Below are 24,977 nucleotides of genomic sequence, written 5' to 3' on the forward strand. Positions count from 1 at the left end.
AATACATTTCTTTTTATATTTATAGTTTTCCCTCCTATGTTGATGGACTACTATTTTTTATTCGTTTGTGTTTTTATTTTAGTTATCTTCTGCAAAAGAAGATTTTCTTACACCCTCATGGAGAAATTACCACTCAACTCTGCTTGTAAGTTAGTTTTGTCTCATTTTGAGTGTGGAACATTTGCGCTAGAAACTAGAGTAATGCTTGCTAAGATTTTGTGTCTTTACAGTTTGTGGAAAAGCAGGTCGTCTCTTGTTTAGCCTGGGGGGGCAGGAGGCAGTTTTTCTTTGCCCCACTTCCCCACCAACAGATGCGTGCTGAAACCAGAATAGACGGTAACGCAGCAGTGACGACCCAAGAGACGCCCGAGGAGGAGAGAATAGAAACGGTGGAGTTTCTAGTGTGATGAGCGTCACACTCCATCACCTGCCTGCCGCCATCTTGTTTCCTCAGGAAGACTCTCAGAGGTCCTCCTCCCCGCCTCACTGAGAAAATCATTAAAAAAACTATGGTGCTGCTTACTAAAATGTCTTGTATAGAATATCTTACTAAAGTAAGAATATGTGTATTTCATTAAAAAATATCTTCCTGTTGACAACTTTGTTGGCAGACAACATTTCTGAGTAGAATTTACTTCTACATATTCTACTTTTTTTAAAATTATTTTCAGTTCATTATGTGAAAACAACAGTTGTCTGTTAACAAATGAAATAAAACTGTTGCAACATTTGAGCTTACCGTCGTTTTTGCGGGCTTTGGTCTGCCGTCTGAATGTGATGAACCAAATGGTCAGAGCCAAGATGGCGCCCAGAGTCACCAGAATCACGCAGATCCACAGAGTCTGACCCAGAAGCAACGCGTTCGGCGGACCGGTCGACTTGGCGGGGCTGGCTTTTGTTGTGAGCGGGTTCAGGACGGGAGAAAACAGTGAATTTAACTCTCCCCACCTTTAAGAGGAAGGTGGGCTGCCGTCAACTCAAGTCGGGGTCTGGTGTCACTCACCTGTTGGGGGGTGAAGCTTACGGGTCGGTGTCGCCCTCATCTTGATGCAGGTCCAGAGGAGATTGTCCCACGTCTTCCCCTCGGGGCAGTCCTTCTTGGCCATGGCTGCAGAGAGCTGCTGCTCTCTCCTCGGGTGAAATTGTGTTTGGAAAAAAAAAAAAAGACAAAAAGAGTTTATAAAAAGAAATTTGCAGAGGGGAGAGGTGATGGGAGGATTAGTGAAATGAATGTAGGAAGCACCGGGTTTCAGTTCCCCCGTTTGATGGGAAAGAGTGAATCACTTCATGTGTCCCTGGAGGGCAGAGAGACAGCGTGTTGTTAAATATACATGAAGGTTTCCCCTGTGAGTTAGATAGAAAAGTGAGAACTGAGGTCAACGTGTGTTTTTTTTATTCATATATTTAAGGTTAATTACGTCCCAAAATGACTGCTTTTAATAACACTGCCTTCTCCGTCGTGACGAGTCTTTGGAATAGTTCGCCAAATGAGATTATAACGTCTTTTATTTTTTAAGTATTTGCATATTTGGCAAAAATATTAAATAAGCAGATTTATATGTATTATTGATGTAGGCAAATAAATTGTTTAGTGAATTGTCTGTTGGTTTGAAGTTTGGTTTGCTACTATTAGTGAGACGTAGATCTGTCACGATGCTGGACGATAAATTGTCCCAGATGTTATTGCGATAAGCGATGATATTGTTGTTTTGAGATCATTTTCAAGAAATATAATGGTAATGTTGTAATAAAACGCCTAAAAAGAAAACACATTCGCAAACATCAATAAACTTTAAATTGTAGTGGTACTGGGAGACATTTTAAATATCCAAAATAAATAAACAAAACAACACAAACAACAAATAAAATCAATTATGAAGTCTCTGTAAACTCATTTTCCTTCAAGAAAAGGGGCTAACTGAGATCAACTTGGGAGATTGAAAACTTTTGTCATCCAGTTTATCGTAGAAAGAGACAGAGAAAAGAGAAAAATGATAAATCATGCAAATTGAAATTCAGCTTGTTATAATTTATCATGCGATTAATTGATTTTTTGCTTAATGCAACAGGCCTGGTGAAACCTGAACATGCCAAAAATTGTAATCAAGTAACTATAGAGCTACTCCAACATATTTTTATTCAAGAAAAAGTAAAAATTATTTAAGTAAGAGTAAAAAAAAAAAAAGTAGTTGGGGGACAAAAAGCTACAGTTCTGATAAAAATAATCATTTAATATTTGAAAATTATATCATGAGATGAACCTAAATACAAGGTTATGAGAACATTTTGATATTAAGATCAAAATGATATAATTACAAAACAACAAAATCAGGTAAAAAATAATAATAAAAAAATATAAATCAGTTTGTTTCAATTTAAGACTTATAAAACTTTAGCAAACACTGTAAGATTGATTAGTGTCTTTACAATCAGCTTCATGTATGAGTGTGTGTGTGGTGTGTGTGTGTCTCTTTGTTGCCGTGGTAATAGGTACCAAGCCCCCACCCTGGTGACCCAGCAAGGACAGGAAGGTAAAAACCAAGGATGGATGGATGGTTTAGTCAGACATCAAAACAAGACAACATGGTAAAAATGGAAAAGTTTATTAAAAAGCAGGATCCATTAAGTGTTAATGATAAACATTTAGCAGCAAAAACATACAGGCCAGGAGAAAAACACAAACCTGAGATGTTGCTTCTTTGGCATAGCACAAGACTTACAGTGAATAAATCACATCAGCAGAGAAAATCAGCACCTATTGCACAGTTTGATTGATTATGAAGATAGTGTTCTGCATGCATGAGGAGATTCAAGTGTTTAAAAAGTAACAGGGCATTGATTTGGCACTTTGATTAAATCAATAAAGTCGCTATCAGTGTTCAAGGCACTAAAGGAAACACACTCCTGTAATAGTGAATCATTCAATTCAACCTGAGCGTAAAAGTGAGAGAGAATCTTATTTTGAAGCTTTTTAGGAAGTTTAACCATCTTTGGTCAAGCAGAGAGAAGTTTTGTCAGAAATCAGCAACAGGTTGTACCTGGAGCTCTGAGGATTCATCTCACAAAAATCATCAGGGAAGACGGCTTTCTTTGTCTCTCAACACACACACTCACGCACGCGCGCACACACACACGCAGCTCATGGCTCAAAGAGAAGAGGCTGCATCCTGACAAACGTGAAGTTGTAGTACAGCGGCAGGCCCTGGTGGCTGACGCTGCTGAACTTGTCCCAGACGAACGGAGGCAGGCCGTCCTGCGTCGTTGGCCCGTTCACCGCCTCCGCCACGAAGCCGGCCGCCATGTTGAAATCCGTCACCTGGACGGGAAGCGAAACGGTGAGCAGCAAGTCAAAACAATAAAAAAAAAACTAATCCTGCACGCGGTCGTGTTTTGGTCTTACCTTAGTGTCATAGCAACCTCCTGGCGAGGGCCTCTGTAATTTCAGGTCGTTACGGCAACAGATGGTTTTGCAGGGGTTGCCCTCAGAGTACAGATCTTTCTTGTAGTCTAAATAAAATGACATGTAGAAATTAGTGAGCCTTTGCAGGAAACCTTTACACATTTTGTCCCTTTAAAACAACAAACTTCTAGGTATTTTATCAAGATTTTTAGCCACACGTTTTTCAGTTTTTTGAGCTGAAAATGCTCCACAACAGAAGCTCATCTGTTATGTCTGTCTGCCTGCTTTCACCAGCCTTTGGCACCAAGTGTCTCAGTCAGCCTAAATAACACTGTTTCCAGAACACCAACATTCATTATCTACACCACTTTTCACTGATAAGTTGGTCTTATTTATATGACCAATTTACTGAGTATCTTTTAGTATCTAAAAGTTGAGCTAAAAGACAATCTGTTAGACCAGAGCTTCAGTTTTAGAGAAACTCTTTCCGAGTCGTTTCCAGTCTCCATTTGGCCCAGTTTGGTCAAACTCAGGAAAGAATGTGTTGTGAATTCATATTCAGTCTCCTTTTATTACAGTTCCCCTAAATAAAATCTAGTTCAGTCAATAAGTCACTTAAATCAAGTATACTTTCCTTCATATTAACTCTCACTCTTTTTACAAATTAGGTTGGATTTTATCTTGTGGTATCAAGAGGGAATAATCTGCATAATCTGTTTTATCCCAATAAAACACTTTGACCTTTGTGGCTGTGATGTGATAAATCATGCTAAAGGTTCCAGGTCTGAGTACTTTAGTAAGACGTCGCAATGCCAGGTTACATCATAACAAGCTGGCATTTAAACGGGGCTGTGAATGAGAGTCTCTGATGCCACATATATAGAGCAACTCACCGTTGTATCTCATGATGCGTTTCAGAGAGTCCAGGTCCTTCACGTTGGCCTGGTCGCGGCGGAAGATCTTGGCCCTGGGGCAGAGGTCATAGGAGAATTCCTCTCCATACTTTGACCACATCATCCCGTATCCGCTCAGGATGTAGATGTTCCGGTGGAAGGGAATGTTGTAGGACGGCCAGTGACCTGCGGGCGGCGAGAGAGAGAGGGAACGAGGCGCCGTACGGGTCGGTGAGGCGAGCGGCGTCAGAAGCAGGAACGGGCGATGCGTTACCTCTGCGCAGAGCTTGCGTCTGGTCGGAGAACTCCACCAGGCCGGGGATCTGCTCCACCACGGTCAGAGCGCCGTCATCAATGCTGCGGCCCAGCTTCACCTTGCTCCTGTCCACCACCATGTACTGGTTGTTGTAGGTGCCTGCAGTGAAAAGTTCATTTAACTTTGCGTACTTAAAGAAACATTTAAAAGGAGTGTATAAGTACCAGAGTTGTATTTGGAGAACGTTTTGGCCCATTCCTCTCCAGTGTGAGCCAAGCTGTGAGACAGCCTGACCCTCTGCCATGACAGCAGGCTGTTGGGAGTGATTTGGTCAAACAGGGAGGAGTTGAAGACGTTGTTGGTGGTCTGGGTCATCATCAAGCCGCTGCCCAGGAGGTAGAAATCATCCAGAGACACCAGGAAACCTGGAGAGGCCAAACGAAGGATGGATTTGTAATTCAGAAGACGAGAGGTGGGTGGAGAAAGACCGTCCAGGGCGTTTAGTTACCCGGGTAGCTGCTGAAGGACAGTTTCCCGGTGGCTGTGTGCGGCTCGGCGATGTAGAAATCCCAGTGCTTGTAGATGCGCATGGTGGCAGCGTATGTGTACCAGCTGGAATGGGCAAACAGGAGGTCCTCATAGCCTGGAAGCATCTATAGAGGAAAAGAAGGTCAAAGGGTAAAGTAAGGATATGATATGAAAACATATTTCTAGATTTACTTGTTTCTGTAACTCATACTTAAGTAATATGATATACTATACTGTCAGACTATTTAAAAAAATCTCACTGAACATGGATAGTCTGCACAGGATATTGTAGGGAGGAGCAGTTATCATATCGCTTATCACTTATTGTGATAAATTTCTTATCATGATAAGAATTTTGATTTAGCAGCTGATATGATTGATCTGACCGATTGGTGCATCTCAGTCAGAAACATGTACGTCAGTACTTCCTATTTCAGCATGACTGTATGTCAGCTGGCACTTGGCTGATGTGTTACGGAGATATTTTAAGGAAGTGTGACATTCTGCTGCGTTTTCTTTCTCTTGAATGGGGCCGCGCAGCCTGAATCAGGTGAGCTGTCTGACCTTGATGAGTGCTGAGCAGTGACCCATCCCTGGAAGCTTGAAGTCTCTGAGCAGAGAGTTGGAGCCGGGCACCAAGGCCGGGATCAGGTCCAGCAGGTCCCCCACCGCGTTCAGGAACTGGACGTCAAACAGCGACAGCGGCTGTGGGAAGAACGGCGGATTAGCAGCTGGTCAGGGAACGAACACAAACAGAACGCTAATCACAGGCTAAATGTTCTTCTGCCGACTGACGTCGAGATGTACGACTGAGTATTAGAAGAGTAAAATAAATAAAATCAAGAAAATAAAGTCATAATATAAGCATAACAAAATAATACTACAAAATAAAGTCGAAATAATACAAGAACACAATTGTAATGATATGAGAAAAAAGTCCCAATTTCAGTATTGGGATATTTTACTACGATTCTGGTAATACTACGACTTTATTCTTGAAATATTCCGACTTTATTCTCATATTATTTTGACTTTATTTTCGTACAACGTCATTCTTTTAACACTATGACCTTATACTTGTAATACTACGACTTTATTCTTACAATGCTACACTTTTATTCTTGTAGCTTGTTTTTGTTTTCACAGCTTGGCCCTAATACTCCATTGTAAAGTTGAAACTCAAAGCATAAGGAAGCAAGGCAACTGCAAAAATGAGCTTCTGTCGTTCGTTTAAAAGTTGACTTCCAGCGCAGACTACAAACTAACCCTGTTAAACCCCGGATCAACGTGGTAGAATATTCTGCTGCTCCTTTAAATTTCAAGCTCTACAGAGAGCTCTCTAGAGCTTCCTCATTCTAAATGTGAACATAGCAAAGCGTTTTATTAATAGTGCGAGTCTGTGAGGTGAGGTGTGATTCATGTGTACGGCTTATCGACCTTCTTTCCCTGCTTCTTGGCCCAGTCCGCGGCTCCGGCCTGCAGGCCGTCCAGCTGGGCCACGATGAATCCAGCGTGTCTCCACAGAGGATCGGAGCTCTTGTTCAGCTTCACCTGCTCTCTGACCCACGAGTCCTGCTTCCTGCCAGGGCGACACTTCCTGGTTATTTATTACCCACTGTCACCTGGAACAAAAACTGTAAGACAGTCCACAAACGAGCCGAGTGTGACACACGATAAATAAAAACAAAGGAAAACGACCCTCTGAACCTCCGTCAGCCATCTGTAAACACCAGATTGGCGACATTCCAGAGTTAAAGCAATCAGATTCATCGACCTGCTTTGTTTACAGTGCAGCTGTTGATACGAAATACAATAAACATCATATGACTGAGCCCTGAGATGAACTGAGAAGAGGATATGAAAGATGATGACAGCGTATGTCAGATTCTGTACGGTTCTGCGGCTTTCGCTTCTTACGGGGGGGGAAACAGAACACACTCACGACATGAAAGTCTTCACCGGCTCCAGGATCTTCGGCTCGGTGATCAGCTGCGGGTACATGTTGGTGTAGTGGTTCATCATCTGCCTCAGGAAAGAGAAAAGGCGGGGTGGGGGGGTCAGTACCAGCAGCAGCTGAGGCGGTCTGCTGTCTGCTTCCAGATTCATAACCTTTGAACTTTTCATTTTGTCAGCTTGCAAAACCAAAACCTTCACTGAGCCACCAGCAAAAAGTAGAACTGGAACGAAAGTGACAAGCACATTCTGGAATTTGATCTAGGTCCTTTTTGTCTTCCTCTTAAACTCTGACCAACTTTCCTGCCTCACAGCATAATGCTGCCATCGCCATGTTTCATTGTAGGGATAATGTTTTCAGGGTGTTTGTTCTTTAATGTCTTATAACAAACAACTAAGGCCTGAACAACTTCTCAGTTATTTCTTAAAGAGCACCATGATGCTGTCACCACCATGTCTGACAGTGGGAATGGTTTATAAAGAACAGAAGATTGAATTACACACAGATAGCCTCTGTTTCCTAATTAGGTTACTTTTAAAGGTAATTAGTTGCACTATATTAGTTATTTTGGGTATGAGAGTAGAGGTGGGGAAACATAAATGCATGTTCAGATTGTTTTTTTAAAGATTACGTTCATTCCCTTCCTCCTCAACAAACAAATCAAGCTACGGTCACATAAAGCCTAGCGAAATGTTTACTAAACTTTGCGTGTTCAAAATATTCCATGAAAAAAAGCAATTCTAATAAGAACGAGTAATGATTACTGATAAACATGAGTAGTGGTTGAGTCAACTACTAGTAAATATTAGCTTTAAAACCAAGATTTATTTGGTTTTTGTAAAAACCGGACATCCGAGGGCAATCACTTGGGTTTATGGTGTATGAACTGTTTGAAGTTTGTAATAAACTGAATAAAATACTTTAAAGTTTGAGGTTGAAATGTGACAAAATAAGTACGTCTTCAGTTATACCTTTAATTTAAACACACGTATTAACCAGTGATGTTGTGCGTAATGTGCGCTTCTTACTGGGCAGAGAGGAATCCCTCCAGGTAACCAGCCAGGAAAAAGGTCATCTCGTCGGTTTGGGGGGTCTTCCCGTACCCGGCCCGGATCTCCAGAATGCTCCAGCCTGTACTGGACAGCGTGTCGTTCAGGTATCCGTACGCATCGCCCGCAGCCTCCATCACTCCTTCCTTTACCACCACAAGCTTTTGCTCTTGGTCCCAGTACACGGTGGCGGCCGTCATGTCTATAGGCAGAGGTCGACACAATCAAACATAAATACACTGATTTATGAAACGCAGATTCAAGCGATTCTTTGAGTGTAATGAGGGCATTCATTTTAAAAACTACGCTTGTAGCGTAACAAAAAGTCAGTTTTTGTGACTTGGAGTTTTATTTCATTCCAAAAAAATAACGATCTGTAGTTTACTGCGGATCTCCAGGAAAGTGTGACTTTTAAGACGCATTCATGTGACTGGGAGTTTTATTAACTAAACTATAATTAACACCAAATCACAGCAAGTGAGTCCAGTTAAACGTATTTAAACATGGTTTTAGTCTTTCAAAAAAACCACTAGTCTGCAGGTTAAATCCCAGAAAAACAACGCCAGGTGATCTTATACCAGTGATTATCCACACCGTCGTCCTACTTACTGTCAGCAGCAGCGAAGGTCGTCACCACATGAAGTGAAAGAAAGATACATAGCTTCATTATTAACGGCATGTTTGCAAAAAAAATTTTCAGCGAAAGGCTAAGTGTGGAGCAGCATGAATAAGACAAATGAACTAAATGAAGCAGAAGCAAGCAACGAGGAAATTAAGGCTTTGTGATGACGGAGGGAAAGTCCTGGGCAGTCCGTGAGTCACGGGAGCGGAGCGCTTCCTGATTGGCTGGGAGCCCAGGAAAAGAAACGAATCAAGAAAGAGCATATAATCGAGTAAAATTGATGTCTTGGCTTTGAAAATGTGAAAAAGACACTAAAATTCGTAAAATATAATAGAACATGTGCCACAATGACATAAAAAACATGTCCACCCCAGATGGGACTCGAACCCACAATCCCTGGCTTAGGAGGCCAGTGCCTTATCCATTAGGCCACTGGGGCATACACTTATAATATACACTGGGATGCTATTAGTACATGTTTAGCTGGAGTACGTACAAACTGTCATAAAATATTTCAATTTTTTATTTAGCATTAAATTTTCTGCTATCAAAATAGTGCGAAGGAATCGTGACCATTTTTGCATCGTCGTTTATACGAAATGCAGTGAAAAGGTCATCAACTGCGACCAAAATTTTAAAAATGATTTACGGAATGATGCAGATACTAAGCCTTAAAAGTAAACATCACAAACCAAACAATTTCAAATAGTTTTATTTTATATTTACAAATCTTCGGGCATTGCCTTAGTAAGAGGATTAAAGCAAAAATGAATTAGAAAAGCTAAATTAACCGTCTTTAACAACAAAACATGAGCTTCTCGCAGTAGGTACGTCATGTTTGTATGCATTTGACTTCAATAGTTACATTATTTACTTTGAGGAAGTGTAGAATTTCAAAGACCAAACTAACGTGCTTCACTTTCAGATCAGTATATTTTGCAACTGGTGATTAAGTGCATAAAGATTTTTAAAAAGTCCTTCCTTTACGTTACATAAAAGTAAGCAAGACAAAAATAAAACGATTTACTTCAGCACAAAACTTCAACTGAACGTATTACAGCAGCGATGCGAAATCTGGTGCATTGCTGCCATCCAGTGGTCACTTGTAGTATAACATATTCAAGCAAGAGATGGATTTTTCTTTCCAAGAATAACTTTTTACAAACTTTTAAATATAATTTCAGCAAAAAAAAAAAACACAATAAATACAGTGGTAATGACCTGATACACAGCATTATTTGGAATGTCCATGTTTACACTTTCTTTTATATAGTGCTAACAGCACAGTAGCTCTGTGGGGTTGTATGTGCACGCAAGACTGCCATCCTCGTTTTTAGTGCAAGGCTGGAATGGAAAAGCATAGTGTTATTTGCAATAGAACTGAACATGAAAAAAATAAAATCTAATTAATGCAAGGTAAAGCTGGCTTAATGTTTGCAAAAAGAAGTGCAACAAATTTTGAAGCTGGAACGTTTTTCGTTGAAACTGACATTTTGTAAAGTATGGGCTTCTTAAGCTGATAAGTGTAAAGTAAGAAAAAAATGTAAAGTAGCTGAATAAGATGGTGTTGTACAGAGTGGAGCAAGTAATATAGACAATAAAGTTACAACATTCAGTTTGATACAGACTGACAAACACCAGAAACCCAATAGACTCCAAGAGAGACGGTAAAAAAAAAGAAAAAAAAAAAAAGGCACACCTCAAGCTTCAAGATCCCACTCTGACGTAGTAAACACGCCTCTCACAAAGTGCTAAAATAAAATCACCCACTGTTGGGGAGTTGTGTCGGTGAGAAAATGGAATATCAAAAAAGCAAGAAAATGAGTTTAAATAAACGATAAAACAGTAAAATGAGAACAGAGTCATGTTCAGCTTTGTTTCAACAGCATCAAATGTTTTCGCTGCTGTTTAACACGTTAGAGTGCTCATGTTAAACACACACACACACTCTCATTCACTCATTCATCATCAATCAGCTTCTCGGTGCCGTTCTCTGCCTGCGTGCTCCCTCCCTCTTCCCCTCCGCCGCCCCCGTCCTCCTCGTCTTCGTCCGTGTAGGACAGCGACTGGCTGCTGTAGTTGATCATGGTGCGGGACAGGTCCACTTCGATGGGGAACACGTCCGCCTCCTTCAGGACGGCGTAGCAGTCGTCGTAGTAATGGGACATGCCCGAGACGAAGCGCTGCAGCTGGAACACGATGTCCTGGACTGTGAAGGGAGAGAAAAGTCGTCTCTCTTCTCAGGAAAGCAATAATTGGCTAACAGGAAGCAGCTGAGGGAGGACAAACCGTGTTTCTGATCCAGCAACTCGATCTTCTCCAGAACGTCCTTCCTCATCTTGGCGAAGCGGGCCCGAGCTTCCTGCCGACACCGCAGAACCAAACGGTACTCGTAGTTCCCGGTGCTCACACGATACAGAGGTTCTCCCATGGCCTGTCGGATTAAAAAAATAAAAACAGATCAAATAGAAAGTTTTGTTTAATGTTTAATGTCATACGTAAATCCTTAAATTCCTAACAAACTGCTTTTAAAAAATGTTCACCAATCTGTTACCCAAACCAATGTGACAAATGTCAGAAATTAATGGAGTTACGGCTCTCTGATAGGAAACAACTCCCATTAAGTGTTTGTGGTCACTGGTAATGAGTCTGTGGAGGAATCCTGGACTCACTTCTCTTTGCTGGATCATTAGTGTTAGTCACACTGGTGACTGTTTAAGGTCTTGCCACTGCAACTCAATCTGATTTGGGTCTGGACTTTGACCAGACCTGAAACCTATATTGATCTGAAACATATATGTGTGATAAAGTAAAGAACAGAGGAAGCCATTGAAATACAGCGCAAAGGCAGAAAACACAGGATTTCTGTTTACACTGGAAACATGTATGATAAAGTAAAAGTCATTTCTAAGTTTCATTTTCAAATACAAAGTTCAGCAGGCAACGTGACTAGGAAACTAACAACCAACATGAGCATAAAAAGCACTAAAAACCCCACAAGTACTCACAATGCTGCTGTATTCTTCATCATCCATTTCCTTCACCTTCAGGCAGTATGACTGAAAAACATCAGACGTTTATATAATACAGCAAACTCATCCAGCAGATCTAGTACTGATGATGATGATGGTGAGTTGTGCAGAAAAACCCGGAGCTGTTTCCTCACCAGATATTCAAACTTTACGTCCAGATACTTGCGGATGGTGAGCTTGGTGTCTGGAATGGCCTTGTGCAGGTATGTGTTCAGGTCATGGAGCATCTGAAAGTCAGTAACAGCAAGTTGATTTAATGCTACAAGGGTTAATAGAAGCAGGACGGGTAAATAATTGTAAGATCGGTTACAATTAATGTTATAAATGCACTTAAGAAAGGAATAAAAATCTAAATAATTAGCTTTTTGCGTCTTCGACGCTGCAAATTATACTCAAAACATGCATTGTGCACTTACAGGCTTGATGGTCTTTAGCAGCTCGATTCCATATTTCTCGATGTTTCTGTGAGCGTCGGCGAACTTGACGAAAGCCTCGCTGGCTGCGGCCTGCGGCTCTCTGACACCGATGATAGAAAACACGTCTCCAAACCCTGACAAGGTCATCAACATGTCACATGAAGACGATAACTGCGAAGCTTTCCCATATGAAAAAATGTATATACATAAATAACAAGATCCAGACACCAACACTCTTTGCTCACTTTTTTAAAATCGAGAATAAAATGGTGCAATAGTAAAAATATGTGCATAGAAATATGCACATATTTAAATAAATATGTGCATATTTAAATGCTGGCTGTAGCTGTGTTAAAGCCAGCATATAAACAATATACATCAGTATTAATACTCAACTAATGAAGGTGTATCTGATATGATGCTAATTGTGATGTCATTTGGTCAAATTCTGTCAATTGGTTTACAGAATAAAGTTGTTTACATTAATGAAGTTGGTAAACAAGTTCACGGTTAGATAACTGTAGGACTAAGTTTATGCTAAGAATGTTTGAAATTGTTTGGTTTTGAAATTTCATCAGCGTGTGACAAACGATATTGGATTTCCAGAAACTTGACCGAGTGTGCGCTCTAAGCAGCAAACTATCTTTGGTCCATTCCTCTCCAGTAACCTTGTCAACAAGAATTTAGGCAGTTAGGAGAAAGTAAACGACTCCAACACTCTGGATGTCCTTCACTTGCTTTGTACCGTAGGAAACCTTCACCTTTGTGAGTATTTGTGTGTTTGGACACTTGGGCATGAGGTGTTGATTGTTTTTTTCTATGGTTGATAAAAATGTAGAGCAGTGTAAGCAGAGTTAAGTTGAGTGGATTTGCACATAATCCATTTTTCTTGCTGTTGTATTTCAAATACAAACAAACAAACAAAGAATCAATGTATAAAGAATTTTGAGATAAGGAAAGAAGGTTTGTGTGGAGACTAGATGTGTGCAATGCTGCATATTTTGGTTAATCCCAATTAAATACATGGACTTTATGTTACCAAACTTCTGACCTATAGGTGTTTTTGTGGCGTTTTCTCCTTTAATTTTTTATTCGGACAGAATTTGGACAAAGTTTGAAAGCATCTACAAAAATATGTTAATAACGTAAACATGATTTGTGCTATTTTTTCCAAAATAAAATGGGAAAAAAATCATAATTTAAGAGCAAATAGAAAAAATCTTTTTTGAGGTAGAGTTGAGAAACTACAATAGAAAAATAAAACACAAGTTCAAGAGGAAATGTGAAACTAAAGTATTAATCTAACAGCGCTACAATGTGATACTGAAAGCTCTCTAGTTACATGTTGTGAGGACGGCACACCAACCAATCAATGGATTTAGATTGTAAAAAAGTACAAAAGGGTGTAAAAAAGCAAACACATTGTATAGCTAATATAATTCGGTCTATAATCTGTTTAAAATTTTATATAAGACACAAAATGCAATCGAAACCTACGCAAAGTAGGTTCTAACAAAATTTTAGCTTTTGTTATTATACCATCAAATTATTTGTGTATAAATGCTGCAGCGCCAGACCTCTGTGAGTTTGAGACAGTTCAAAGAAAGCTCTGAGCAGCCTCTTCGTGTGCTCCATCAGTCCTGAAAGAAAAATAGACAATGAGATCCTGACCTAATCAAACACTCTGTGTCACTGTTTAGATTTTATTATGTTCGAATTTGATTAAAGAAATGTATATTTTTTAATGTTTTATGTGAATTTACCAGGAGACTAAACTAGCCAACTAGTTTTTTTCGCTCCCGTTAGTTTTGATTTGGTGTCTTTACCTTTGTAAAGCTCGGCTGTTTTCTCCAGCTCTTCCAGTCTTTTCACCAGGCCGTCTACAAAGACAAACGTGTTTATCACACGACCCGTCCACAGAAATCAGGCAGCGGTAAAAATTTATTGGAATAATATAAATCTTACCGTTGCATAGAATAGCTCTGCTGAGTCCAAGAGCGTCTGCGGTTCCTGAGCTCATGTTCTCCACCAGGCGATGTTTGACTTTTTTCAACACTGAAACGTCATAAATTAAGATTCAGAGAGATGCGCTCACATCAGCAGCAACGTCAGTTTGGTAAATGAAGGAAGCACAGACCGATATCTAAAGATTTCCCTTGTTTTGGGTCAGCCTGCAGCTTGTTGTAGTGGATCACCGCCTCTCCCTGCGAACACAAACAGATTTAAACCTTCAGTTTGTGCTTAAAACAACTGAGAATCTTTCACTTGTAGAAAACAGAAGACAATTAATTTGTTTCAGCATCAGAGGCAAAATGGAGACTTTGGAGGAGATGGTGACGTTAAAGGGCATCAAGGGCCCTGAAAAGCTAACGCCAGCACAGGCTAATCCTTTAATTCCCACACTGCAGCCCGTCTTTATCCCAGAACGCAGGAAGTCAGGGAATGTTTCTGTGTGAAACAAAAGAAGTCAAAAACAACACGGCCAAACACTGCGACGCTGACGTTCTGCCACATGCTTCCTATTATCCTCAACTCTTCCAAAAAGCTTAACAAGCCAGATAAACTTCTCTTCTGTTACATTCAAAGCTGGGCTCTGGACCGCTGCTGGACACAAATAGTGAGTTATCTTCTACCACTTTGACTGCTACGTGTTAAAGATAAAAAAAAAAATAAAAGAGACTGAACCTGAGTGATGTTTATTTAGTTTAGTTATAACTTTAAACCTTTGGACATTTTAAATCTAAAACATTAAACTGTTGGCAAATGATAAACTAAAATGGAAATTTTCATTATTAAAACATTTTTTCACATTGAAAGAATAAATTGCTCAATTAAAAGATCCAATCAGTCCTATGAGTTGCATCTTCTTTGGTTTTTATTATAACTTTACTTTTTGTAGCATTTTCGCAAACTCTCAGCTGACATCAGTTTTGCAGGATGCATCAGCTTTTTAAGGATTTTACACATTTGTGTCGTTTTCCTCTGCATGCAAATGCAAATCTCTTTGTACCAGATACTGATGGCTCACTCACCGTCTTCTTTTATTTGCATGACATTTCTTTGAAGGTATCTGTTTTTATAAAACCTAATTATGAAATAATTCCATGTTTTTTGAATGAAGTCCATTCACATCCATTTTACTTAATAATTGGACAATAATATCAATGCTTTTTACTGTTTTTGAGTTTTTAGCTATGAAATTAGATAATATTTTTATTGCAGTTGGTTTCATCTTTAAATAAATAAATGAGTGAAATAAATTCAAAGAGTCTTACTAACATTTTTCAAAGGTCATAAGTCCTTGTGTTTTCATTTTCAACAAGCATCATCATCATCATCATCATCATCTCATGTGAACCAGAAAGAGCTCTTTTATGAGAGTGCTGAATTTATTTAATGGTCTCGAAGGTCTATTCTCTGAATGTGTGACATGTGCTGCTTTTGGGCTGAAATTACATTTATTATTGTTAAAACTAACTGTAAATCCATTGTTTATGCAACCATAACATGCATCTGGTATAAAGAAGATAATCTTGGTAAAAAAAAAAAAAAAAGAGATGTGGCTGAAGAAAACAACAAAAAAAAGTTTGTTCACATAATCCTCAGAGCTGTAATTAACACCAAGCCGTCTTTCCGTTTCCAGAACCTGCTGACCTGGACAGCTTGAATCATCTTGGCCACCTCCACCTTTGTTTTCCCTTTCACCGTTTTCCCGTTCACTCCGGTGATTTCATCGCCCGCTGCCAACGTCCCATCCAGAGCGGCAGGAGTGTTGTCAAACACCTGGGAGACAAAAACCAACCGCTTTAAAAGGTAAGAGGTTAAATCAACTTTTACTGGCCCAGTTTCAACTGCACTGAATGAAAAGAAGATACAAAGTTATGAAAAAAGTCTTTGATCTTAATTGTAATAAAAAAAAGAAAACTAAAACCTGAACATAACTGCTAACACATTTTAGATCTACTCAGACTATCTTTTGCTTGACATCACAAATTATTAGATAGTTGGAAACACTAAGATGAGACAAGAATATATATATATATATATATATATATATATATATATATATATATATATATATATGGTCTGTACTATCTATATAGTACAGACCAAAAGTTTGGACACACCTTCTAATTCAATGGGTTTTCTTTATTTTCATGACTATTTATAAGGCAAGAAATCCCACTTATTAACCTGACAGGGCAGGTTGACCTATGAAGTGAAAACCATTTCAGGTAACTACCTCTTGAAGCTCATCAAGAAAATGCAGAGTGTGTGCAAAGCCATAATCACAGCAAAAGGTTACTACTTTGAAGAAACTAGAATATAAGGGGTATTTTCAGTTGTTTTACACTTTTTTGTTTAGTGCATATTTCCACATGTGTTATTCATAGTTTTGATGCCTTCAGTGTGAATCTACAATGTCAATAGTCATGAAAATAAAGGAAACTCATTGAATTAAAAGGTGTCTCCAAACTTTTGGTCTGTACTGTGTATATATAAAAGCTATACTACAAAAACGTTTGTTTAGTAAAAGATGAACCATGAGGTAAACGTGATGTCATATCTAGGCGCTATGGTTACCAGCTCTCATGTTCCTACCTGGACAATATAGAGACAAGGGCAGTACTGAGCTCCACCACCGATGCTGATGCCAATGAGATTGTTAGCATCTTTCTTCAGGGTCACAGTGCCGGGTACCGTCGGTATCCCTCTGTACAGATCAATAAATAACACATTTGGTTTAGCTGTTTGTGGACATTTGGTATCAAATGTAATGGATGAAATGAATTCATTGTATTAGTTAATATTTTAAAGATGAACAAGCTTTTAACGGCCAACATGGATTTCCTATTTCTTCCGAGCTCAGACCTGCTCCTTTAAATTTTAAACAAAACACACTGAAGCGTGTTTTTCCAACGGGACAAAATACAGAAAACGTCCAAATGGAATAAATACTTTTGCGAGGCTAAGATTATAAATCATCAAAACACATTTGACTCACAGTTTGTCCTCCTCCAGCTCATAGTCCATGTCTGTGAACATCGCAGGACAGAATCACAACTTTCCCACGACAGAAAGTCCTAGTAAAAGCAACAAAACAAACAAGTTTATCAGTAATCTGTGCCCAAGTAGATTCATGATGAAAACAAATTTAAGCAACAAACAGCTTTCCTGTGTCTTGTCAGTATAAGCTGCCAGGATTGACTCTACTTTAGGTAAGCTGCATTTTCTTAAAGGAATAATTACTGCACAAAAAAGAGGCATTATAAGCAGAGTCGGCCTTGGCACTGATGCTATAAAAGCAGCGACATTATCTGGGCTGCAGTAACAGATGGTGAGTCACAGTTCATGCTACATCAGAAAATTTAACCCAACTAGGCTCAGTAGTTAAAACCAATGACTTTAAATAATGCTTAAAGAAAAACACAAGATAAATATTTAACTGTAATGACGGAAGTTAAGATAAAATTGCCTCCTAACGCTGCTTCATTAGCTGCTAGCTGCTTTAGCTTCAGGCTAAAGGCAGGTGCATTGGAGATGCTATCAGCTTGTAGGCATTCTTTTTAAAAAATTACCTTTAGCGGGTTTTCAGCAGCTTCCTCATACAGGCGTCACCAAATACGCCTCTATCCCGAATATTCTTTCGAAATGGGCCTTTTACTGGCAATTATATTGCTATTAACACCAACACAAATGTAGAGACAACTCCTGTTTACTTAATTATGTCACTTCCATCGACGTAGCGGAAGTTGTTGTCAGGGAAAGCTCGCCCTCTAGCGGCCGCAAATTAAATCCTCAGTTTTCCAGAGACGTTCAACCTGAACGTTACTGCGTTACTGAAAATGACGAAAAAGAGGTCAGTAAATAATGATGATAAAATAACCACAGTCTTGTAAAAAGAAAGGATCTCTTAAAAGACGATAACTCAAAAAATAAAGCCCAAAATGTTCAATGCAATCCGTCTAGAAATTAATGAATAAATAATGTCGATAATTAGCTGTGAAACGTAGTTAAAACGTTTAGAAAGAAATGTATCTTAGTAGGCATGTGATATATTTAGTGTATTAATGTTTAAGTGTAAAAGTATTAACGCAAAAAGATTAATATTTATTTTTATTCCAGTTTCAGAGTTGCACAGGCAGCTTCTGAACAAATATTGAGTGTGCTAAAAAGTCTTCAAAAATTAAAATAAGATAGTCGTTTTATTTTTTTAACCTGTAACATCTTTTATTCAGCATGTAACAGAGGTCTCATTTTTAAATATATCTATCTATCTTTTTTATTGGAAAAGAAGCACAAAAATCTCAATTCAAAATTCTGTTGTTGTTTTTTAGAGACAAACTGAATAAAATGTTTACAGCACTATTTAATCTGTGTAATTTTAAAATAGGACTTTATCAACTAAAACCAAAGGTCATCCCACCTTTAGAGATATCTTAAAGGCCATTTGTTTGCAAGGCCTGATTTGTGAAAAACATAGTTTTCTGATATTATCTACAAATAAAATTCTGTATTTGTGATTAAAGAGAGCTATAAACAGATCGTCGTGATGGAGGTAATCTTGATGCTGATTCAGTTATATTGTTCATGTTTTCTGCTGTGTGCTACTGTTTGTGTCATACATATACAATAATTACATTCAAACCTCTTATCCTCCCTCTATCACGCAGGAAGCGACACACATTGTGCATAAAGATCGTTTCTTGGCTTTTCATAACTCTTAGTAGGATCCAAGATGAAGATGGTAAGACTAATCATCCTTCTTCTGCATTTCATTAAATTAATTGTGTCATTCTATGAGAAACAAATTGTTTATATTTTTTTGAAATACAAGGACATTTAAAAAAAAAAAGTGGGTGCCTTTGTACATTAGTAATATGGAATATCATATAAAAAAGTTAATTTTACTAATTAAAAGAAAAATAAGAAGACTGCATATGACCAATAAAAATGATTTGGTTATACAGACATTTTTGTCTATTAAAGACACTGTGCACTATATGTACTCAGTATCCTGCCTAAGCCTTTTTTGTATGTGTCAGTGGAGTGAAGTATGGGAGTTGAACAGCTTGTGGTCACTGAGGTGTTGAGGAAGCTCAGGTTTCTTTTGAAAGCAACCTGCAGGTCATCTGCACTATCTGTGTTCCCATTGCAAATGTGTGCAAAACGTCGTTCCACTAGTGTCAAATAAACAACATTTTACAATTGCAGTGCTTTTTTATTATTAATTAAGAAATGCAAATGAAAGATTGCAAGTGAGTAACTCTGTTGACACAATCAGTAATTTAAAAAACATGCTGCGCCATCCTCGTGCTACCACTTCCTATCGTCTTCTTCGTTTTTTCCACCAGTAGTCACACACATCCGTTTGCTGATCACTTAACTGGTGTAATGCTGAAAAAGGTGTTTCCATTGTAATGTTGCAAAATATGCTAATTTAGAAACCTAGCAGCGTAAAAACCTTTTAGCAAAAAACGATTTTAAAAAAGTCTTTTTCAAAATTGTCTGTCCTCCATTAGGCAAATTTATCTTTTGTAATTTCAATTTGCACAATTATACGGTCAATGGAAACACAGCTATTGTTAGCTTTGGTGTCACTGAGCTTCCTCTTCACAATACTCCATGTACTCTTTATAGGGTCTTTATAGGGTAGACTAGTGTGGTTCTCAATATCAGTGATATTATGATCATTAATATTGGTAGCTTTGGCAGCATGTTCAGGTACCAAGTCCAGCTAGAACAGTGGTTCCCAAAGATTTTCTTCTGGCCCCCCTGTGGATTACAATAAAATCCCACCCAAAAAAAGAAAAAGAAAAATTAACTGGGCACACACATCGTTCAACCAGACATAAACCTGTACACATATTTTGTTCTCAAACTCCGTTGAATTTTATTTCACACTTCAGGTTGCAACAAAACAAATTACAAACCATCTTTACAGTGAAACATTTTTGTGTAGCTGTTTTTTGTTTTTTTCATTCATCCATACCGCTTCCTGCAATGGAACTGCACCCCCCTGCCCCTCGCCCCACACTTTGGGAACCACTGAGCTAGAAAATGAAATCAGCATTTCCATACAGCTTTTAGAGAAGAAAGAAGTGCCAGAAAATATCCTGGTAGAAGGCCGCATTGACTTTGGACTTGATAAAATTCCTTTTTTATTGGTCTTATGTAATGTATTTTTGAGAAATTAAGTGCTTGGTTTTTATTAGCCCTAAGCAATAATGATCAGAATTAACAGAAACAAACTTTTGCTGTTAAATGAATCTACATGTGTTTCTGTTGTGGTGATGTGGTTTGAACTCAAAACTCCTTTCCTCAGCAACTGGAACTGAAGAATGTGACCTTAAGACCTGGAGACAAGTTAAAACTAAAGGGGGAAATTCTGCACGACGCTGAGAAGTAAGACAAGCACATCATATATGTATTTAATCCTGGATTTTTATGTAATCCTGAATGAAAAGCACAGATGATGCAATAACAACTTGTTACATTTTTTTCCACATTTATTGATAAATGGAACGAGTGCAAAAAAATAAAATCAGATTCACGATCCAAACAGGTTCCGGATTGACCTCGGTGTGAGCTCAGAAGACCTGGCGTTGCACTTTAACCCCCGTTTCCAGGATGATGCAGATGGAGCGGTCCTAGTGTACAACTCAAAGACTGCAGGTTCCTGGGGAAGTGAAGGGAGGGAAATGCACAACCCTCTGCAGAGGGGCAATGATGTGAAGGTGAGGAAGTCTGGATCCAGGACAAAATGGTTTCAAGATGTTCTCATTGTTCTTGAACAAACAGATTGAAGGTTCCTATTTTTTCAATATAAAATGGTAATCATCATAGTCACACAAATATTTATTTCCTTTTTTTTCATCTCTGTGATATTTAGACCTGTACACCACTTCAACTGTGACTGGTTGCTTGTTGAAAAGTAACAGACGTGCGTTTTGTTTTAGATTTTTTTGAAGCTTTCTGGTGAAGGGTTCGAGGTGGAGCTCCCTGACGGGCAGAAACTCAAATTTCCTAACCGTACAAACATGGACGTCATCACCTACGTCCAAGTGGCCGGGGATTTCAAACTCAAGAGCTTCAAGATCTACAAATCTGTGAAGACTTAAATAACCAAGATTAAAAAAACCAGTGAAACCAGTGTCGTTACTGTACAAAGTAGCACATGAATTTTGAAGTGCCCTGTTGTGTATTGTGTTCAGATTTAATACCTTTTGTTTTGAGATAACTAAAAAGTTAGGATATAAAAATAAAATTGGGAATTGTTTTTTACAACCTGTAAAACAAACTCAAACAGTCTACGAATGGGTTTTTGACTTCTCTCTCCCAAAGCAAATCAAAGACACAAAGGAGAATCAAAGATGTGTCAGCTATGTTGGAGTTATTTGTAATTTAAAACAAACTATAATTACATTTTACTGTGTGAATACTGTATATTTAATGGGCGTTTTGATCGGTTAAAGAGGAAGAAATAACTGTAAGGTGAGGATGTTCTGATCAGGCATCCAGCTATCGGCTCGAGGCCTGATCAAAGCGTTGTTAAATGAACAGCTTCGGGGAGCTTGTGAAAAAAATGAGGTCCTGATACGTCTTGTAGATCTACTGAAGTGATTTGGTCAACTAAACCTCCAATAAGACATGTAAGGTCTGTTCTGCCACTGCAAAATAAAATCAGGACTGCAAGGGCACGCCGTTCTGTTGATCTAGTGAATCCTGGTTTTCCTCGGTGTTCTACAAGTACACGTCAATAAATTAAACTAAAACTCAAAGTTAATAAAAAATAAAAGTTAATTAATTTCAGTGACTCAATTAAAAACTGAATGTTCACGTCAAAGATGTTTCTAAGATGTGTTACATTGTCAGCAGGCGAGGAACTGGAGCATCACTGAATTGAGTGATTTGTAAGCCAAATTGTCCAGAAGTCGTGTGAAAACAGAGAATAAATAATGTTAATGTGACAGGAACAATATTTGTCTCACATCCTAATGCATTGCAAGGGCTGCACAGTTGGTAGCACTGTTGCTTTGCAGCAAGAAGGTTCAATTCTCCCTGCTCTCCCCGGGTACTCTGGTCTCTCTAAATTCTGGTTGTTTGTCCTGTCTGTCTCTGTGTTGCCCTGCGACAGACTGGCGACCTGTCCAGGGTGACCCCCGTCTCTCACCCGGAACGTTAGCAGGAGATAGGCACCAGCAACCCCCCCTCCCGACCCTACTAGGGACAAGGGCGTTAGAAAATGGATGGATGGAGGAATGGATGCATTGCAAGAATAGTGTACCGTAACCCAACCAGCAGGGGGCGACATGGCGCAGCGAATTTCTCTGTCTTCTTCTGAAGCTCCTTCATAACCACCGAGGTTCCAGAAGCTGCGTCATTCGGTGGTCCTCTCTCATCTCTACTTACCTGTATTTCAGGTTAGTACCCAGTGAAAAACCACACTAGTAGTATAAAACCGAGATTTACTTTGTATCAAATATTTACATGTTCTAACGTGCGGTTTTATCACAGTATGTTATAAGAGTTGTGACTAGCCGATTAGCTTAGCCAGCCGTTAGCCGTTAGAGGACCGTTGTGCTGATGAGGTTTAAATATGGAGGTACTTACTCCAGTTCGGTTATATTGGCTAAATATGCTTATGGAAAACCTTCATTTAAGTATATAAATATAAATTAATATGGATAATTATATATTATTTATCTAATATATTTAATATTTTGTTTCTATCTTAAAAGACAATATCAGTGTATTTTGGTTTTAACTTAATTATTTGAGTTTAATGTCATTTGAGAATTGAAGTTTGGCATTGTTAAGCTGAGAATTGAATAAGACAAAATGAGACTGATGTATTCTGATCTTGAAATATTTGATTTTAATATTGTGTAAGATTTAAGTTTGTTATATTTGCTTTTAATATTTGAGAATTTAAGTTTATTATAATGGAGCAGAGCATTGAACAAGAGAAAAAAACCTGAACGTTAAACACTGAAAGTGAAAATACACTTGGTTGAATTAGATGTTTAATAAATATAACCACAGAGATTCCTGAAGCTATGCCATTCCATTGTCCTGTCTTATCTCTACTTACCTGTATTTCAGGAAATTCATCTGTTGACTTGGTGCCGCCTCTGCGGTACCCATTACATTAAGTTTAGCCTAGCACTGCAAAGAATGCACTGGTGGCCAACAAAACATGCCCCCGAAACCTGAGCCAGATACTGTATATTCATTGGTAAATGAATTAGATGCTTCTAAACACCAATGTAGACAATGTAAGAGAGACGGAAGGTAGTGTGTTACTTAAGCGCATCTAGCCTACACGTCATCAATTTTAATGAAGCATCAAACTATTATTTATTGATATTTAATAACAAAAGTGAAAATCCTTAATGATTTAGGTCTTGCCTTTGGCCCCCATGTCCTCAGATGTTACTAGAGCACCGGGCTCATGGTTGGTGGGGTGGGCAGAAATGGGCCCTCCAATCAAATTAGGGGCATGAATTATTTTTTTTTCAATATCCATCCATCCATTCATCCATCCATCCATTTTCTTACACCCTTATCCCATCGAGGTCTGGAGCGGTGCTGGTGCCTATCTCCTGCTATCAACGGGCGAGAGGCAGGGTACACCCTGGGCAGGTTGCCAGTCCATTGCAGTTTTTTCAACATATAGACAAAAAATAAAACCTGTTTATTTACTTAATTGCCTTTGCAGAAGCGGGAAAAACACATAAATGGTTCGGCCGCAAAGAAAATTTCTGACTTTGAGTTTCTCTAGCCCGGCAAAAACCAGCCCTTGTACTTCACTTTGCTCCATGCAGAGAGTCTGGGCTGTCAGTTGTTGAGAAACGATTGCTTCCTGGAGACATAGACTGAGGTTTGGAAATTTTCCCAATCACTAACGTTTCCCGTGACATATGTAATGCGCCCGTTCGACTCCAAGAAGCTTACCGGAAATTATCATTCTCCATTACGAAGAGAGAAGTGCTGATCCGAACGAGACAGCTGTTACTGGTAATTCAATATTTGGAAGCTTGGCCTACTCAGACTGAACGGCTTCCTTCACTTCCTCCACTGCCATTGCTAAAATTACAGGCAGACTGCAACAACAAAACAGCGCAGAAAATCAACGTCGTCATTCACAACCTCTCCTTCTGTTCGCCAGTCAAAAATCAACCGGAGACGAGCCGAGTCTAGGGGAGCAAGCCCAGACTGTGGTGGAAGAGAGAACCTTTTTCTGAACTAAATGCCCAGAGCACTACAGGTAAGTACTGTCTCGGTCCCTCCACTCAGGATCAGGCAACCCGTTATAAGGAAATGGTGCCTTGACTTTGACAGGAACGCACCTCAACACCCAGGTACCACCTGCTCACGCTTTCTGCTCTACCTTTAGCTAATGTTACTACATTCCTCACTGCTGCTGACAAGATTTGGGTTAGAGGCAAGATGGAGTGGCATATGGGGCTACTGGGACAATCCCGGTGGGCCGCTCTGTAATGGAGGAGAGCGGCTGTGTATAGAAGTTATTGCAGAACCATTACTGTTAAAGAAAGTTTTAGCCCACAGCATTTGGAGCTCACAAAATGTCACTTACAGTAGTGAAATTACTGTCCCACCAATTTAGACCATAAAGTAAAGCCAAATGAATCAAGATGTCCCAAAATTGGTACGTAAAACATCTGAAAGTTTAATAAGCGCTGAGGTTCATTTGTCAAACAAATTAATCTGTCTTTAACCTGATAAAGAAGTAATGTAAAATAAAAGTATATATTTTGCAATTGAACTTATTTGAAATGTTATGAATATTTTCACATTGTGAA

General features: G+C 39.0%; 3 protein-coding genes and 1 non-coding gene across 4 annotated transcripts; 1 reads left to right on the forward strand and 3 right to left on the reverse strand.

Moving 5' to 3' along the window:
* Positions 1-2,587: 2,587 nt before the first annotated feature.
* On the reverse strand, positions 2,588-8,895 carry plbd1 (phospholipase B domain containing 1). Its single transcript, XM_005816063.2, has 11 exons — positions 8,690-8,895; positions 8,060-8,282; positions 7,020-7,103; positions 6,515-6,656; positions 5,642-5,782; positions 5,058-5,202; positions 4,774-4,974; positions 4,568-4,708; positions 4,294-4,479; positions 3,401-3,507; positions 2,588-3,316 (listed from the first exon to the last, which is right to left on the reverse strand). Exons 1-11 carry the CDS (start codon positions 8,757-8,759, stop codon positions 3,140-3,142), a joined length of 1,617 nt encoding a protein of 538 aa, XP_005816120.2. The 5' UTR covers positions 8,760-8,895; the 3' UTR covers positions 2,588-3,139.
* Positions 8,896-9,068: 173 nt separating this feature from the next.
* On the reverse strand, positions 9,069-9,141 carry trnar-ccu. The gene has a single exon. It is a non-coding gene; the product is annotated as a tRNA-Arg (tRNA).
* Positions 9,142-9,398: 257 nt separating this feature from the next.
* pick1 (protein interacting with PRKCA 1) lies at positions 9,399-17,887 on the reverse strand. The gene is made up of 13 exons (XM_023349698.1): positions 17,730-17,887; positions 17,156-17,234; positions 16,753-16,864; positions 15,805-15,933; positions 14,288-14,354; positions 14,116-14,205; positions 13,977-14,030; positions 13,728-13,790; positions 12,151-12,284; positions 11,869-11,961; positions 11,711-11,761; positions 10,992-11,136; positions 9,399-10,911 (listed from the first exon to the last, which is right to left on the reverse strand). The coding sequence occupies exons 2-13, from the start codon at positions 17,194-17,196 to the stop codon at positions 10,661-10,663; spliced, it is 1,230 nt and encodes a 409-aa protein (XP_023205466.1). The 5' UTR covers positions 17,197-17,234; positions 17,730-17,887; the 3' UTR covers positions 9,399-10,660.
* LOC102232102 (galectin-1-like) lies at positions 12,894-21,300 on the forward strand. Its single transcript, XM_023349699.1, has 6 exons — positions 12,894-12,915; positions 15,794-15,963; positions 18,825-18,898; positions 20,477-20,556; positions 20,717-20,888; positions 21,111-21,300. Exons 3-6 carry the CDS (start codon positions 18,890-18,892, stop codon positions 21,270-21,272), a joined length of 423 nt encoding a protein of 140 aa, XP_023205467.1. The 5' UTR covers positions 12,894-12,915; positions 15,794-15,963; positions 18,825-18,889; the 3' UTR covers positions 21,273-21,300.
* Positions 21,301-24,977: the final 3,677 nt, after the last annotated feature.

This window comes from Xiphophorus maculatus, chromosome 16 (genome assembly GCF_002775205.1).
Source record: "Xiphophorus maculatus strain JP 163 A chromosome 16, X_maculatus-5.0-male, whole genome shotgun sequence".
Classification (NCBI taxonomy): domain Eukaryota; kingdom Metazoa; phylum Chordata; class Actinopteri; order Cyprinodontiformes; family Poeciliidae; genus Xiphophorus; species Xiphophorus maculatus.